The sequence below is a fragment of the Lagopus leucura genome, unplaced genomic scaffold (assembly GCF_019238085.1).
Source record: "Lagopus leucura isolate 7727_CA_CO unplaced genomic scaffold, USGS_WTPT01 Super-Scaffold_73, whole genome shotgun sequence".
In the NCBI taxonomy this organism is placed as follows: Eukaryota; Metazoa; Chordata; class Aves; order Galliformes; family Phasianidae; genus Lagopus; species Lagopus leucura.
The window spans coordinates 61,026,337-61,044,065 of record NW_024962252.1 but is presented as its reverse complement, the minus strand read 5'-3'; the positions used below and the strand labels follow the sequence as shown (position 1 = coordinate 61,044,065).

The following is a 17,729-nucleotide window of genomic DNA, read 5'->3' as shown; positions in this document are numbered from 1 at the left end:
CAGTCTTCATTCTCACTCAGCTGCCTTTCTCTTACCTTTTCTTTTAGTTTATTCATTTTCCAGACAGCAGAGGCAGTTAAATTGTCACCTCCTACCTCTTGCCTTTTTCCAATATCTCAAGTGTAGCAATGGAGAACTTCATGTAAAAACAGTCATCCTCCTTGCACAAGGTCATCCAGGTTAATTTCAGCTGTTTAAAAAGGCAATTTGCATTAACGAGGCTAATTCTGCCCAAAGCAGATTAGGGAGTGCTCACACATACCATTTCTTTGGCAGAGCTATGAAGGCTATAGATCTCACCTGGTGGGTGGTATCAGACAGCTGAAGACTGTAACATCTGCTAATGGCATAGCTAGCTCCAGTAGAAGAAATTCATCTGTACAAAGACACAAAAATACCTCCACAAAACTGCAGACAGCAAATATATACTGTCTGTATAGTTACTGTATGTTTTGTACTCACTCATTTTCAGTGAGGCGTGACCCATTCACACAAAACTGTATTGCTGCTCTTTTTTGTGCTCAGCCATACACCTGGCAAAGCTAAGGATATTGAAGATCCATCAGTAAGGAAGAATCAGGTGGGTTTTTGGTTTGTTTTTTTTTTTTCCATGCAGAGGATTTGTGACAGCACTTGTGAAAACTGGCCAGACATATTAAATAGGATTTTGGAAATATTATCTCTTGATCCTTTCTCCTTTAAGAGAGAAAGTTTAGTATTAACCCTTGATAGAGCTTGACTCATTTTAAAATATCATGAGGTTTTTACCCTAAATTCCACAGAAGAAAATACAACTTTTCTTTCAACTAGTCAGTAAAATAGACAAAGAATGCATTAGCTAAGGAATAACACAAAAAAATCACTATTAGAACAAGCTGAACAAAGGATAGTTTTGCGTGTGTCGAGCTCATTTTACTCTGAAATTGTTTCCTCCAGAGTTATTACAGTGTTTGTAGGCAATTGAGTGCCCAGTACATCCGGAAAATTCAGTTTCTTATTTTTCTAAAGGACAACAATAAACCTCTCTACTTCATAGCTCTTTTATTCCAAGGTACAATAGAACTTCTGTTACATTTTCAGTTAAATTATTTATATGTTATGATGTCTTTCCCAGTTGGTTTTCTTCCCCATACATCTACAGAGCGGAATAGAAAAATAGCAGCATTGCATATTACCAGAGGGCTGGAAGCAGAGAAAACCTTCCCTGAAGTCTGTAATGGAGGGTGTGTATTTAGTTGAGTTCAAATCACAATGACTTTCCTCAAGGAAGATCATTCTATGATTCTGTTCTATGATTCTATGATTCCTTGTGCAAGGAGTTGCAGGTTTGTGGTCCACCATAAGAGAAGAATAGGAAAGAGGCTGCCTTCATGCAATACCTCAGGGGAAACAAAGAGAGGCCAGACTGGGAAATACTCTTTGTCACAAGAAATTTTACAAGTGAAATAACTTAGCTTTTAATCATGTGATTAAGAGTTCAGTGGGAGTACAGCAGTGTTTGTATCCATACCCATAACATTTCATGCATTATTTTTTTTCCTAGCATTTCAGCCTTCAGTGTACAGGTGGGACACAACTCACAGTTTCTGGCTTTTATGGGAGCAGAGTACTTGCCAAAGGCTGTTCTGAAAGTGTAGCTCTGAGAGATTTTGAGTCAGATTGCATTTGAAGATCATGGCCACATCAGATGGACCTGAAGAGCTACCTATGCTGAGGTCTGGTCCACACAGTCTCCACTGGATGATTCTGTGGGCAGAGCTAAAACCTCTCCATGCTTAGGGACTGATGTTAGAACTGGCCTTTAAAAATGAGGGATTAATCAAACTCCAGAGGAGGAGCAAGAGGAAGGTCCATTAACAAAGTGGAAAGTAGAGTGGAAAGCAAAGTGCCTGGTTTGTGCCTGTTATGGTAGTAGTTTGCTGTGGATGAAAGCCTACTGGAAAGGAGATTGGGACGAACCCCATGGCAGCAGAGCCCTGGGAGCCAGGAGGGGCTGGTGAGCATAGATCTCAGTTTGTTCCCAGGGTGAAGTTCAGCAGCTGCTGGACTTTGTGGTGCATCCCTCACCTTCTCTGACAATCAGGAGGTCTGCCTTAATGAACACTTCTCAAGTTACTGTAAAGGCTGCTTCATTTTCTTGGCACTGACGTACAGATGTGCACATGGATAAACATCACAAAGACTTTGGAACATCTCAGGCCTATGCCCCTTCGTGCTGACTATGGCTCCTACTCACACTGAAGCTCCTTCAAATAACCATCTGGGTAAATGAGAGTGGTCATTACCAAGAAGACAGGATCAGTGTCAGTCATTGAGATTTTAGTGTAATGAGTAGTCTGAGCAACAATGGAGTGAGAGTGTCACATGCCTCGTTTCCTTGGCTGGATGGCACTCAGTGTTCTGGTTTTATGTGAATGTCACATAAGTGAAGTACATGTGTCATTTGAGTGACATCATTCCATTCCCACTAAAGCCTTCCCCATTCTAGCCAATTGTAAAATGGTGGAGTGGTGGCAACCATCCTGACTGCATGGTGTCACAGGGCTGCGGAGAGAGCTGAGGGTCTGCCCCATGGGGGCTCTGCAGTGGTGGGTTGTGTTCTCTGAGCAGCTTGTCCATGTAGTCACAGCTTCTGCACATACTGAAGTAAAAGTTCTGTGTATTTAACAGGGCTGTTTTGAGATGAAAATTTATAAAGCATGTTGGGATTGAGAAGTATTGCATATTGTCTGCTGCTGTTGCCATTAAAACACTAGCAGACTGCTTCAGGTTATGAGTTTTATTTCAATAGCTAGGACTAATTTTGGTTTGGATTTTTTTTAGGCAATATGTACGTAGTTATATTCTTGCATTATTAATAGCTGCTTAAAGTTTTTCACAGCCCTAGATACCTTCTTTCACAGGAAAAACAACCCAGAGTGTATCATTTGCTGCAGCACCATGGTGGTAACAGTGCTTCCCACAGTAGCAGTAATACTTGCTGTTCTGCTGGTTTGTAGGAGGCAGGTAGATCTTAACGAGCACACATTTATGTAACTCCATTAATTTGACAAGGGCTATATTACTTTGCTCCAGCCAAGAAAGTGGTCCCGAGTATCTTTTTATATGCTAGTTATTGGTTGAGTGGGACACATTCGGCCACTATAGTTTTATTTACGAGGGATTTCATTGGGTTTTTGAGAATGTCTGTAATGAACTAGAAGAACAACATTATTCTAAGGAGAAGTCTAGTAGGATTTTCTCCTCTCTGTTGTTGTTGGATTTTTACCTTCATTTATTCAAAGGTGGACAACTGCTGTTTCCCTGCATTAGCTCCCTGTTGCACTTGAACTTGTCACACTGCTGTTCGGGCAGAATCAAATCACTCATATGGCTTCAGATGCATACTGGAACCACAGGCAACCACTATCATCATTATCCGTACAAATGCATGTCAATCATGAGGAATTCAAAACCTCTGATGTATGCACTAATATGACTGATGCACTAAATTTTACATGTGTACTTAAATGTGAATCACCATAATTAAACAATGAGAATGCATGCAAAAACAGACAAGCATTTATCTCCATCAACAAAAGAGGCTTTTAAAAAGACATTTCCCTTCAAACAGCACTGAATCTGTGCTCTGTGCTGAGTTCTTACAAAGAGCTAATCACATTTAAGGTTGGAAGCCTTCACATCCAATAATGGAATTACGAATATCTTAATAATACCACCCATTATTCTTCTGTAAACCTATTATTAGAGTGCACTGCTGCTGTTTTCTAGAAATAAGAAATTCTTACCAAAATATTTCACTCCTAATGAGTTCCTAGTAGAACAAATTTTTTGCAAGTCCCTGTGAAGTTACATTTCAATTATGAAGCATATCTTCTTTGGGTTATTTTGCAGGTTTTTTTGTTTGTTTGTTTGTAGTTATCACATGTGTAAAGGAGAATCACTAATCAGTTCTCTTGAGTGGGCAAGATTGGGAATTGATTGAGAATTTTTGGTGGGTCTACGCTAAGTCCTTCCATCCCCTAGCTTTTATTGATAGTAGGGGTTACCATTACCCAGCTACAAGACCTTGCACTTGGCTTTGTTGAACCTTGTGAGGTTCTCGTGGTCCCACTGCTCAAGCCTGTCTAGGTCTCTTTGAACCTAGGCATTCCATCCCTCAGGTGTGTCAACTGCGCTACACAGCTTGGTATCATCTGCAAACTTGATGAAGGTGTATTCATGTCCCACTGTTGAAGTCACTGATGAAGACATTAAAGAGCATCAGTCCCAGAAATGCCCCCTAATGGACACCACTCATCACTGATCTCCATCCGGACATTGAGCCATTTACCTTCATTCTTTGGGTGCACTCTTGCAACCAGATCCTCATCCATCAAGCAGTCCACTTGTCAAATCCATATCTTTCCAATTTGGAGAGAAGGATTTTATGGGGGTTCATGTCAAAGGCCTTACTGAAGAGACAGATGACATCAGTGGCTCTTTCCTTGTCCATCAAGGCAATTATGCTATCATAGGCAGCCACTAGGTTGGTCAGGCAGGACTTGCCCTTGATGAAACTGTGCTGGTTATCTTGTTTCACAGCCCGGTCTTCCATGTGTCTTAGCACAGGAAAGTCTGTTCTGTGATTTTCTCTAGCACAGAGTTGAGGCTGGCAAGTTAGTAATTTCTTGGGTCATCCTTTCTACCCTTCTTAAAAATGGGTGTGATACTGTCTTTTCTTCCAGTCATCAGGGACTTCGTCTGACAATCATGACTTTTCAAATATCATTTTTAGATTTTTGAGCTGGCCTTTACTAGAAAAATTATAAGTGAAAGAATTTTAGATATTGTTTGGTTTTGCTCTTCATGCTACTAGCTGGTATTTTACCACTCAGTGCTTTATTTATTCCAGATAATTGACAAGAGCAAGAGAGACCCCTCTGAAGAAATAGAGATTCTCTTGCGATACGGACAGCATCCAAACATCATTACTCTTAAAGATGTGAGTACTCACTGAGCACTACAATATTAAATAATTTTCACTTTATGATCAGGCTCACCTCTTATCTGGAAAATTCTCTAATTTAAGTTTGGAGTTAAAACAAGACACATTGAAGTCAAGGAAAAAAAGATGGCATTAACAAATTATTGGCTAACAAATGGAAAAACAAGTCAGGTTGTACACTCTCCAAGTCTTGTCTAATCAACTGCGGAAAAAATCAAAGGTGCACCATGCTGGAGAACAACAAAATATACCTGGTTTTGCAGTACTTTCCAGTAATTTGCCAGCCAGTAACTCATTATGGTTCACACCTTACAGAAGTCTACATTTTCTGATCACATACCCCAAGAAAATCTCACCCAATTCCTAAATATTAAAGTGTCTTAAAACTGTGCAAAAGAGAAATTATATTCCTTTCCAAAAGCACTTGGCATTGATGACTGTAACACTGTCTATTATTTCAACCTAGATAAGGGATTATGACATGAAAATGGACATCTTCCAACTTAGACAAAGAAATGTCTTTTCCCCCTTTCAATTGACATTGAAAATAAGTACATGATACAGCTCATGCCAATATACTCACCAGAACTGCAAATAAAAACTCTATGACATCATTGGAAGCTGGTCTTGGCCAACAGTATAATACAGCTCATTTAGCTGATCATGACTCAAAGGGAAATATTGGTATTTAAAATGGCAAACATTACTCTGTAAAACGGGAAAGAGAACATTACAGGGAAGGAAGCTTGGGTGAGAGCCAGGAGACATTTCAAGCTGTGTGAAGTTGTGCTGCTTTTAGCAGTTTGGTCTACACTGCCGACATGATAGCAGATCAGGAAGTCTGAGTTTCTGCATGGACAAATCAACAAGTTGCTGCAGACACGAGAAAAAAGTGATGATGAAGTTGTTTTATGAAGTTGTCTTTTCTGATGTTAAGCATAACAAGCACATTTCCCATGCATTAGCTGACATTTTCTTCTTCCAACATCTTACGTTCAAGCCACTAGGCTGATTAAAGAGCAGATCTTCACCAAGTTAGATGAAGCTTGAGTCCAAAATATATGCTTATTATATTACTCTCACAGGTCTATGATGATGGGAAATATGTGTACCTGGTGATGGAGTTGATGCGGGGAGGAGAGCTCCTGGACCGCATTCTTCAGCAGAAGTGTTTTTCAGAGCGAGAGGCCAGCGCTGTGCTGTGCACTATCACCAGGACTGTGGACTACCTGCACTCACAGGGGGTAAGCATTACATTTTTGCTTCTCTGCAGCAACTTCTGTAAACTCCAACATTTTGAAAAAGCACATGGTTGTGATTATCCTTCTCTAAAATACAAACATATTTTTTTCCCCAAAAAACAGAGTTCAGTGAAGTTATGTTTCATTCTTTTTCCACATTTAGAATTGTATTTGAGATGTAAAAAAGGATTGTAGCCTTTCTAGCCATTTTGCATGTGAACTAGAGTACATCAAAGTGGTGTTTTCATCCCTGAACTATAATGATTTTCAGCTATCTTTCTGACATAGTAATTATTTACTGCTATTCCTTTCTGTTTATTGCTGTAATTATTGCAGTATCTTTTATCAGATTTTCCAATAGAACATCTGAGTCAGGTAGAAATCTATCTGAGACAGATGGAAAAAATAAATGCTCAGCTTCCAAATTGAAGTGACAGTTTGAGCAGCTGATGCGAAAGTTTCCTGACATGCTGTTGAAGAGCTGATTTAAAGTCCAAGCTTCCTCTCCTTTTCCACTTTTCAAGGACAAACAGTTTGCATAACTGGTCAAATATTTGATTTTTCCTTTCATGGTTAAAGCAAGCATATTTTGTGCTTGGACCAGTATGTATTCATGATAGTTTTCCAGTTGTATAATCAGTAAAAGTTGTTTCCCCACCATAGAAATGCAGTACCTGTTGTAAAATATGCAGCATTGGTTGCCTACAGGGAAGATTTTTGTGAAAAATAGCCTTTCTTTTCGAACGTTAGCCACTTCTAAGTCACAAGAAGATGCTTTCCTCCAATGGCAGGATTTCACTGTGACCTTTCTAGCTGAATATTTCAGGACTATCTGAGAGACCGTGACACCAGTGTGTTTGTACAGCAGCCCCTTTCACTGCCTTCAAGAAGGTTGTCCCTCCTTAGAACAGCTGGTTCCATCATATTTCAGCAGAGGTTGCAAAACATACTCATTTTTGTTTTAACAGATTTTAAACTTTTTTTTTCTCCTTTATTTACCTGAGATTTTTATGCAGCTTTTCTCCAAAATGGAAACACCTTGGGTACAAGCTCTTGACTTACTCAAACAACAAACCAGACATGGCAGCCAATCCTGTGTGCTCCTCCTCTCCTTACTCATTATTCACTGCTTTCTCATTAAGGTGGTTCACCGAGATTTGAAGCCAAGTAATATCCTCTACATGGATGAGTCAGGAAACCCAGACTCCATCAGGATCTGTGACTTTGGCTTTGCCAAGCAACTGAGAGCAGAGAATGGGCTGCTCATGACTCCCTGCTACACCGCCAACTTTGTCGCCCCTGAGGTAGGATCATGTTTCAAAGCTGTGGCTGACACATATGGCATAGAAAGAAGTCTTCTGTCCCTCTCACCCTTTTCTCATTGCCTTTCAAAGAGGAGCAGGGCAGACACACAGCTACAGGAACTTTCACAGCTTTTATTACTAAGTTTCCTATTCCTGTCAGTCTTTTCGGGGAAGTTGCTTTTAGTCTCAATATCAGGAGTAAGACCCAAAAGAAATACCCATGGATGAAATCTTCACAACAATGAAGTTGGTAGGAGCTTTGCAATGATTTCACTGGAACACTGAAACATCCCTCCTCCTGATCTTTTCAAGTTCAGGGGATGCAGGGACTAATAGTAAAGATAGGAAAATTGTATAAATCTCAAAACTCCTCTCTCCCAGGCCTTCCTGTCTGTCCTTACTCTCATTTTGGAAACAAGAAGTAAATTTCTTTGTGGCATCAAGTCTCTGGGCTTCTTATATCGTTTCTCTTACCATACCCTGCCAAGCTGCTCGTGGAGAAACAGACTGTTTGATGCAAGTAATAACCCAGAACTGACCTGCCCTTTTCTGCTGATTGCAATATGTTGAGGTTCCCATCACTACCAGAGCTAACAACAACTGTGTGAGGAAGGAGAGGGCTACTTTCCTATTTTTACAGATGTGAAAACGGAGACAAGCTAAATAAGCCCCACATTCAGGGAGTGGTAGTTTTGCATTGTCAGTGGGTGCTGCTCCTCTCTCTTTTTCTTCCTCATAACTGTCCTCCACCCAATGCTCTTCTGCATGGATGCAACTGAGAAGTGAAAAAATGGGATGATCTTCCTGTACATGGTCCTTCCATGATGCCACAAGATACAAGGATCCAGCACCAGAAAGAGAATTTGGGAGTATTATCAGGGGCAGTATAAATTCAAACAAATATTTTTCTTTTCAGTAAAAAAAACCTTCCACTGCCAAAACAGATTGAGTTGTTATTTTATCATTGTCTGGATGTTTTTTCATTTTAGATACTGGAATGAGCTATATGAAATGTATCAAAATAAGTAACGAAAGATCTGTGACACCCACAGATGTTTAATTTCAAAACAAAAAATTAATTGTGTTTGTAAGATTTGGAGCTCTGAGGTTTTCTCCAAGATACGATGTGATTAAAATAGGTGTATGTGGTTTTCCTGATGGGCTGTTTTGTTCAGTGTCTGTAATCATAAACGTCATCAGCCCAGTGCTGTTTCAGTTTAGCCTCTTCTGGTTTGAACCGAAGGCAGAACTCACACTCCCAGTTTGTGATGAGCAAGACAAGTCCCACTAAAAAGCAGGAAATGTCTGAGATTAACTGAAATGTTACTGGAACTGCCAGAGAGCTTACATAGAGGCCTCACTACTTACATTTTACTTGTGATATAATGCTGCCCTCCAGCCTGGACCTGGCTTCTGCATTTTCTGAGCCCCACTGCAGCATCTGCAATATGCAAAGAAGGCAGGAAGTCAGACCGAATGATGACACAGAAGGATAGCAGCAGAGGGCTGATGACATATTTGCTACTTGAGTCTAGCTTTATTGTTGGAAACATTTAATTTGTAGTTCGGATGAGAATATTGGAGAAGTTGAAAATTCTCAGAAAGAAAGAAGCACTCTGCCACCTAGCGTGAGCAATGTTGTTTGCAGAGACTGAACAGCGAGTGAGCAGCCTACTGAGCCCCGGCATAGCCCTTGCACAAACTAAAAGGACTTCATTCCGCAGATTTCCTCCAAAATCTTTGAACTCTTTTTTTTTTTTTTTTTTTTTTTTTTTTCATTAAAAATTATAAGGTTATTATCTTTCATGCCCATACGTATCCCTGTCTTTGACACAACTGAGAAAGGCTGTATTTATAACACTGTTAATTCAGTAAATCAAAATGCATAGAAATAGGAGGAATTTAGAGAAGCATCTGAATCACTGTCACAACTGAATGAATCGAGCTGAAGTTTGGTTCTGGGCACCACAGCATTCTGCCATGTGTGGAGCTAAAAAGCAGCTCATGAATATATTTCAGATCCCACCAAATTCTTTAGGTGACCTAGACCCTAAATTCTCCAGCAGTCTACCAGAGAATCATGGAATCACAGAACAGCTTGGGTTGGAGAGGACCTTAAAGATCTAGCTCCAGCCTTCTGCTGTGGGCAGGGCTGCTACCCACTGTATCAGGTTGCCCAGGGCCCCATCCAACCTGGACTTTAACACCTACAGAGATGGGGCATCCACAGTCACTCTGGGAAACCTGTTCAAGTGCCTCACCACCCTCTGAGTAAAAAATTTCTTCCTAACCTCTAACCTAAATCTATCCTCTTTTAGTTTGAAGCCATTCCCCCTTGTCCTTTCACAATCAGACCATGAAAAATGTCCGTCCCCCTCCTGCTTATAAGCTCCCTTCAAGTACTGGAAGACCACAGCGAGTTCTCTCCAGAGCCTTCTCTTAGAACCGGAGCCTTGTTAGTGGGCAGAAACTTTTGCAAAGCTCTTTCATTAAGCTTAGATTTCTTGCTTTCACTTAGATCTGTTTCTAGGATACAAGTTATTGTTCAATGATCTCCCCCCTCCTCCCCTCATAAAGCCCCATTTTGGTCAAAATTTCCAGCACTTGCTCCTGCCAGCTTCATTTTCTTCCTTTTACAACAGTTGCAAAAGTCAGCTAGAGACATTTTAGAAAAGCAATGTCACCACTAACTAATTGTCTGCTATTGTTATCCATGGAGTGATGTTGCTGCAGGTGAGAAGTATCTGCCACCAAAGCTTTCTTAGGAAATGGAACAGAGTCAGTGTCCCTGTTGTCTTGCAGAGTTGTTGCAAATTGAATGATAGCAATAGCTATCAGCAACTCCCGCCCATCATTTTGGGGCTGTGTGAATACTTGCTTAATAGCCTACTTCTGTAAATTTCATCACTACCTAATTTTTCTGTCATTTGTATTTGACTCTATTGTCCTTTTGTTATTTGAGAAAGACAGTGATGGCAATGAAAATGTAACTGCTTAAGAAGCAACAAGAATGCCTACACCAAGGGATAAATGTTGGGTATTCAGTCTCACATACGAAGCAAGAAGCAACTGAGCTTGACAAATAGAAATGATTGAGTTTTTTTTTCCCATAAATTCTAACATAGTAGAGGAGCAATGAATGCACAAACTAAAGCCATAGGAACAATTAAAACAGCCTGAGAGTACACATAAAGCACAGGAGAGAAAGGTAGAAGCAGGATTTTTACCAGCTTTGTCACAGGAGAAAGTGTGCTTTTTCTCCATATTATATCAATGTGGCAAATGTTCTCCTAGCAGCATGGCAGATGGCTGCTTTACCACTCATCATTTGTAAAATTTGTCAAGGCAACATTTTCTGAAACTGAAAATAATTCTGAAAAACTGAAAATAATAATAATAATAATAATAATAATAATAATAATAATGCATCTGATCCACCAGAAGGGAACTAAACTCTTCTTGTGTGTCAGAACTTAAGTTAACAAAATGGTTGTTTGCATTTATGAACAAAGAAGATCTGGAGGTGGCTCATGAGTCTTTCTGAGCCAAAGAGAAACACAGCTCCTCCCCTGGTCGCACCAGTGCTTGTCAGTTGTTGGCTTTACTTTCACTTGGACCTGCAGGGACTCAAACATATATTTCTTCTGTTATGCATTTGCATAGATTAAATCCATATTACATCCTTGCTGGTCTAACTGTCCATCCTGTACCAATCCTGAACCTTCTCAGATCTCTGCTGAGTATCATGAAATTTGCTTTCTCTGTGTGGAAAAGTTTTCACACATTAGTTTTTAATCCCCATCTAAATGCTGCCACTTTGCTTACACTAGAAGTAAGATAAACCTTTTAGCTTTCTTTGCAGTTGTAATGTATCTTTATGAGTATGATATAAAATATGAGTTAGTGAGCATCCAGTTGCTGTATTAGATCCAAACAAAATTAAGACATGCTTCACTGTCAGTCAGCCCTATGCTTGATTCGTCCACAGTGTACTCAGTGACCTTCCTGATCAGAGGACACATTTAAGAGTATTTAGAGCTTTCTTCAAGAAATGTTTAAAATGCTGAAAAAAGTAGAGAGGGTTGCCCTGCTTTGATGTTGAAGGCCAACACACCACCTCCAGCTCAGTCCCTGTAAAGATGGACCTGCACACTGACCAACCAACCCTGGCCTGAGCCCCTCTGTACTGCTACCAACAGCTGGCTCCTGAGCAGACACCTCTTCAAGCCTTTGATCAATGCTTTTTGAAACACAGAAGCAAAAATTCAGGAATCAGATTAACTTGTATTTTTTCCCCCATCTTCACACAGGTCCTTAAGCGCCAAGGTTACGATGCAGCCTGTGACATCTGGAGCTTGGGGATCCTGTTGTACACCATGCTGGCAGGGTAAGATGAGAGGTTTTCCTCCAGTGGGTATTCTTCAGCAGTGATTAAGCCAGAAAGGAGTCTAAGATAGAGACAGCAAAATGCCTGGCCTATTCCAGGAGATATTTTCAGTTGTAAGAGGCAAGAAAACAGATGCTGAGACCTAGAATTCGAACAAATTTTTCCAAAACATGTGAATATCTTTGACACTTTACAAGCCACTTAGGGTTTTAATATCCTGGGCCTGTAAATGTTCACTGAGACTTTGAGTCCTAAAAGGTTCACTGACCGCTTAAGTAGCGTGAAAGTGTTGCACTGGGAGAGCAATGTTGGAGTATATGCCAGACCATGGCCACCTTACACACAAGAGGAGATTTATTTGTGTCTATTAATACATGTATTCTCTTCAGCTTCATTCTTCTCCTATGGTTGTTGTTGTTGAGGTATCTGAGCAATTTAAAAGGCTAAAAAAAAAAAAAAAACAACAAAACCTCATTTTCAGATGCTATTCAAAAAAATATGCTGCAGAAGAGGCAAAGTAAATAGACCAGCAAGGACAGGAACAGGCAGCAGGATCTTCTTGGGGGGTATTTGGATTAGGAAACCTACTAATGGATTGGCTAAGTATTGATGCAAAGAGACTGAGAGAAAGAGTGAAATAAGCAGTGTGGGATAAGAATAAGGTGTGCTGGAGTGAATAGGAAACACTGTGTGCAAATCCAATCTGGATTTGTTAAGCCCCCAAACTTCATTTCTCTTGCTGGCTGCAGGCTATGACATGTGCATATATATCCTATTTATTGGTGTATTTATCCAGTGACCACTCATGGCAATTTAGTTCTACTTCATGATCATTCAGCTGTGGCAAGAAACTTGTATTCCTAAGTTCATGCAGAAAACAAACAGGTCCTGTCACTGTGTTATTTGTGTCACTTGCTTTGTGAACTATAGAATAGGTGCCAGGAGTTCCTGCCCTATTTCGATCCTGAGTACAGTTGTGCTCAACATTATCTGACATATAACGGGGCTGTCTCAGCTAAAAACAGGACAATACATTCAAAATGTTTTGTTTTAAAATGTCACTCTTAAAAAAAATATATCGAAAAGGAGGTTGGTAGCTCTGCATGTGGCAGGAGGGTTGAAGCTTGATGGTCCTTGATGTCCCTACCAACCTAAGCCATTCTTTGATTCTATGATTCTAAATGTATTCGAATCTGAAATACAGATCACACAGTTGAGGTGTCACCACTGTATTGTGAATGCTTTTGTCTTCCTTACCAGAGGAAAGCAGTAGGAGCTGACTATTATTTGCACCCATGATGTTATCCTCTTCCCAGCTTTTCTATGAGCAGAGAGGGCTCAGACATGAAGTGAAGGGCTGGAGCACAGGTCTGGGATACTATTAACACCAAGAGTGGAGTTTCAGCCAGTCCTGAACTCTCAGTGTGTCCCTTTGATGGGAATAGAATAACAGCCTGTATGTTTCTGGGCTGAATTTCTGTGAAATCTGAAACACTGGTGGAAATGACAAAATACAGCATGAGAAATTGGATGTGCTTTTACAAAACAAGGGGATAAGAAACTGAGGCCAAATCCCAGTATCTGTTTAACAGCAGAAGAAACAAACTGATGTATATCCACGACAGCAAAGACAGACGGAAGGGAAGGTATACAAATCCCAGATACCCCTTCTTCTAAAAGTAGACAGCTGTTTAAAATCGCAGAATAAATTTTGGCCTGGTATGTTTTAGTCAGCTGCAAAATCTTGTCATTCATCACTTGTCAGTCTGTGTAGAAAAAATATCTGGGCCCGGTGGCACTGATTTTGTAAAGCTGAGTATGTTTTACTACTGATTTCTGACTGGCTAGATCAGGAAGTTTTTAAATCAGCTATTGCATAAAATTTGTTTTGTCCAGCAATCTTGCATGTTATGATTAACAAAGGACTGCAGAATAGATTGCAAAGATTTTTTTTTTTCTTTTTTCTTTTTTATTTCAGAAATTATTTTTTCTCCTTCATTATTTTTACATTTTATTCCCAATATGAAGGTTCCTCTATCAAGAATAAAGCAAAGTCAAAATGAATACAGAAAAAGTAAAAGCATGTGTTATTTTATAAAAGTATATTGCCTTCAATAAAACTGAGAACATAATAGAAATTTTATATAAAAAATGTAATGTCTTTCCTCTGCAAAACAACTTAATATGAGGAAACAGTGCGCTGCATATTTTGAGTGAAAATGAAGCAACCATGTCTGCAGTTCAGTCTGGAAGAAAATCCGTGTTGAAATCTATGATGTTTATCACTAGATCCTAGAAGTCAACTACCTGGAAATTAAACTTTTATTTTTAATAGGTTCACTCCTTTTGCAAATGGGCCAGATGACACCCCAGAGGAGATTCTGGCCAGGATTGGCAGTGGCAAATACGCACTTACTGGAGGAAACTGGGATTCAGTATCAGATACTGCAAAGGTCAGTGGACGCTTCCTTAATTTTTTTCCTATCCTGTTAAATGGACTGGCAGCCTGCAGTTGTATCCAACTTAGAGAGGGTCAGAAGGGTTATTTCTCAGTGCCCTGTGGAATAAGAGCTTGCTTATTTATGTTCATACCACTCTGCGCAAAATAGTGTTTGGAATTTTAGTAGTTATTTTAGTTAAAATAAGGCGTAACGCAGCACCTTCAATTGTGAATACTCTCAAATCAGCATGCAGCTCTTTTGTCGCGCAATTGAACTGTGAGTAGAAGTGCAGGGTAGTCAGTGCCATGAATTCATGGTCTATATGTGAGTCACGTAAGATTGAGCAGGCAGTTTTTAAACTAGCATTTTTAACTCCTGTGCTGTCTGCAGTTGAGGCCACACATCTATCACAGAGCCTGGAAATCCCAGGATCTGGAATTCAAACTGGTGCTGAGACTTTTGTGTGTGAATCTATGCACTAGTCTGTGAGATAGGTGCATGGGCAGGAAAGCTGTTGAGCTTCCAGTTGTCTGGCATTAATTAGAAAGTTTGACACAGTTTATGTATTCCTCCAGATTTCACTTTTACCAACTGGCATTATGGAATAGAAAAACAATGATATATTCAGTCACAAAACTGCAATTAATTCTAGTAACTTGCTTGGATGTCTCCAGATGGCATCCTCTCTAGACAGAGTTTATCACCTTTATGTAGTCACCATAATTATTAACACTCAGTAAGCTGAATACCTTCCACATTATCTTTCAGTTGTATTATCATTCAAGAATTGGATGTTACACCTGAACATTTTGAAGATGAGGCTTTTTATTTAAAAAATATACAGCATTTCTAAAATGCAGACTCCTCTCACTTGTACAGGCTGGTGATGACTGTGTCATTGAGAATATCTTACTAAATCCTGTGCTGTTATTAATTACTTTTTCCCTCTTACTGTTTTCTTCCTTTTGAACCTAGGATATTGTGTCTAAGATGCTTCACGTAGACCCTCATCAGCGTCTCACAGCAGTTCAAGTGTTGAGACATCCATGGATAGTGAACAAGGAATATCTGTCTCAAAATCAACTTAGCAGACAGGATGTTCACCTGGTGAAGGTATGTCCTACACTCCTAGCTCTTTCTGGCAGAAAGAGCTGGGATTTTTGTAAATATTCTAGAAAAAGGGAGAGGAATTGGGAAAAGTTTGCCACAGAGGCAAAATTTAATATGGCACTGTACTAAAAGTAAAGCTTTTTGACTCATCACCTGCTTGATATTGTTAACTTTCAGCTGCGTTACAATGAACTCTGTCTATGTACTGCTGCCTACTGCTTTGAATCAGGCGCTACATCTGTCTGTCAGCCAGCAATCATTGTTATCACTTAATGGAAATTGGGCCTGCACCCAGGGGATTGGACTGGGAAAGAGAGGGAAGAAGCATCTAAGAAATGAATTTTAGCTCAATGTTTTCTCTTTTTCTATTGTACAGGGTGCAATGGCAGCCACTTACTTTGCTTTAAACCGAACACCTCAGGCACCAAGGCTGGAGCCTGTATTGTCCTCCAATCTGGCTCAGCGGAGGGGCATGAAAAGACTTACCTCAACCAGATTGTAGCAGTAGCCCCACAAGGTCTCCTTGGAAACCCACAGTTTATTATTTGAGAGATTCATCTTTAGTTGGTTAGTATAACTTTTCTGGACACCTTGCACATGAAATCACTGGAACTAGCAGAAGTCCAGCATAAGGCAAAATCTACCTTTCCTCCATCATTTCTTTTACATTCCAGCCAGAATCCTGAGTTTAACAACTTCACAAAGATGTGCCAATTTTGCTAGTAGCTCTGTTTCCTTACTGAGGTAAAGCCAAATAAAGTAGACACGCCCCATCCATCCCTCCCTAGAAGAGTCTTTAAGATGTTCTGCAGGAACATAGTTTTCACTGTTTTTTTCTCAAGAAAAGCACTTTTTGTAAAGAAGATGCAGTCAGATTTGAATGTTCTCAGCAGTTCCCACAAGCATCACGATGAAATGCTCGGCTGGTCGCCTACTGGTATCCACTCACCCCAGGAGGACTGAAGGCTGCAGAGACACATGGATAATACCTTACTGGAAATTAATGCTATACAGCATGAAGGAGAGCAAGCTGTCCGTGGTGGAAACACCTTCTGATTCCAAGAAATGTTTTGCACTTTGCCCCTGCCCTGTCTGGAACGATGTCAGCAGCGCTCGAGGAGAAGTGCACACTGTGAGCTTGACTTTGACAGAGGTCTGGTCCTCTGAGAGCAGAAAGTCTCTGAGAAACATAGTCCTCCAAGAGGGCTATTGAGTCCCATGGGTCTGTGGGAAAGCATTAGTCTAAAGTAGTGGAGCCTATGGATGAGAGGTGACAAAGGTGTCTGGTCTCAGCTCATAAGAAGGCCGTCTGCCTCTGGATGCAGGCAAGGTCACTGCCACCACTGGGGAGTGCCCATTTCTGAAGGGCCCAGCCAACTCTGTCACAAGCTTTAACCATAATAAATCAGGAGGAGAGACAGGAGGATGCTATGCTTTTATATTTATATAAATATATATACATCTATATTTATATATATATAAAAAAAAAATCTGTACCCTACTGCCTGGATTATTCAAGTTCAGGGAAATAAAACTTGGTTGAGAAGGTCTCAGCAAAGCGGACCTTTTTCCTCATTCCCTGAGCTACCTTTTTTATTGTTTTTCTTACCCATTGTGGCATATGGTGATCACGAGCTGCCCAGGATTCTTCTTTATAATGCTTTTGTTTTGTTTTCTGAGTGAATTTTGTCACCTGAGATGCTTTGTGGGGAGAAGCTAATGTGCTATATTGAGTTTTTGTCTATTTTGAAGGGAGAAAAAAAACAAAACAAAACGTTAACATGGAGCTTTGTGTGCTAGAGGTGGTACTTGCCTGGCTGGGTAGTGCTGCACTATGGTGCCACGTGAAATTACCAGGTCATGGCATCAGTGTTCAGGGGGACGATGAGTTGCATTTGCTAAAGCAAATGCTTCCTAAAACTATCTGTGTTCCAGTGTTAACTGAACTTTGTTTGTTTGCATTAGCCTATTTTTAAATTTAAATTTATTCTTAATAATTTAAACCAATATTTAATGTCCAGGTTTATGTGCTGTGCACACAGGAATGCTGCAAAGCAGCTCCTCTTGAAGGCCTTCTCTTTTCTAGAATAAACAATGCTGTGAAACTTCACACAGAGGATGAATTGGCTTGAATTGCTGTGTGGGAACATGCATAGGTGTGGCTACGTTTATTTACAAAGCAGCAGAGAATAATTTGCTTAATTCTCTACTCTGGCTAAGCTGTGCTCAATATTAGCTATTTGCTGCTTTTACACTTTT

General features: G+C 40.1%; 1 protein-coding gene across 1 annotated transcript in view; it reads left to right on the top strand.

Annotated features, from left to right (window-relative positions):
• The window catches only part of LOC122192921 (ribosomal protein S6 kinase alpha-2), a 155,318-nt gene extending 138,299 nt beyond the window's left edge, over nt 1-17,019 (top strand). The window contains exons 15-21 of the mRNA XM_042893617.1: nt 4,895-4,984; nt 6,073-6,231; nt 7,371-7,532; nt 11,843-11,919; nt 14,255-14,372; nt 15,336-15,473; nt 15,847-17,019. Of these exons, the coding sequence (XP_042749551.1) occupies nt 4,895-4,984; nt 6,073-6,231; nt 7,371-7,532; nt 11,843-11,919; nt 14,255-14,372; nt 15,336-15,473; nt 15,847-15,972 (870 nt within the window). The 3' untranslated portion in view covers nt 15,973-17,019. The remainder of the gene's footprint in view (nt 1-4,894; nt 4,985-6,072; nt 6,232-7,370; nt 7,533-11,842; nt 11,920-14,254; nt 14,373-15,335; nt 15,474-15,846) is intronic.
• The last annotated feature ends 710 nt before the right edge of the window (nt 17,020-17,729 follow it).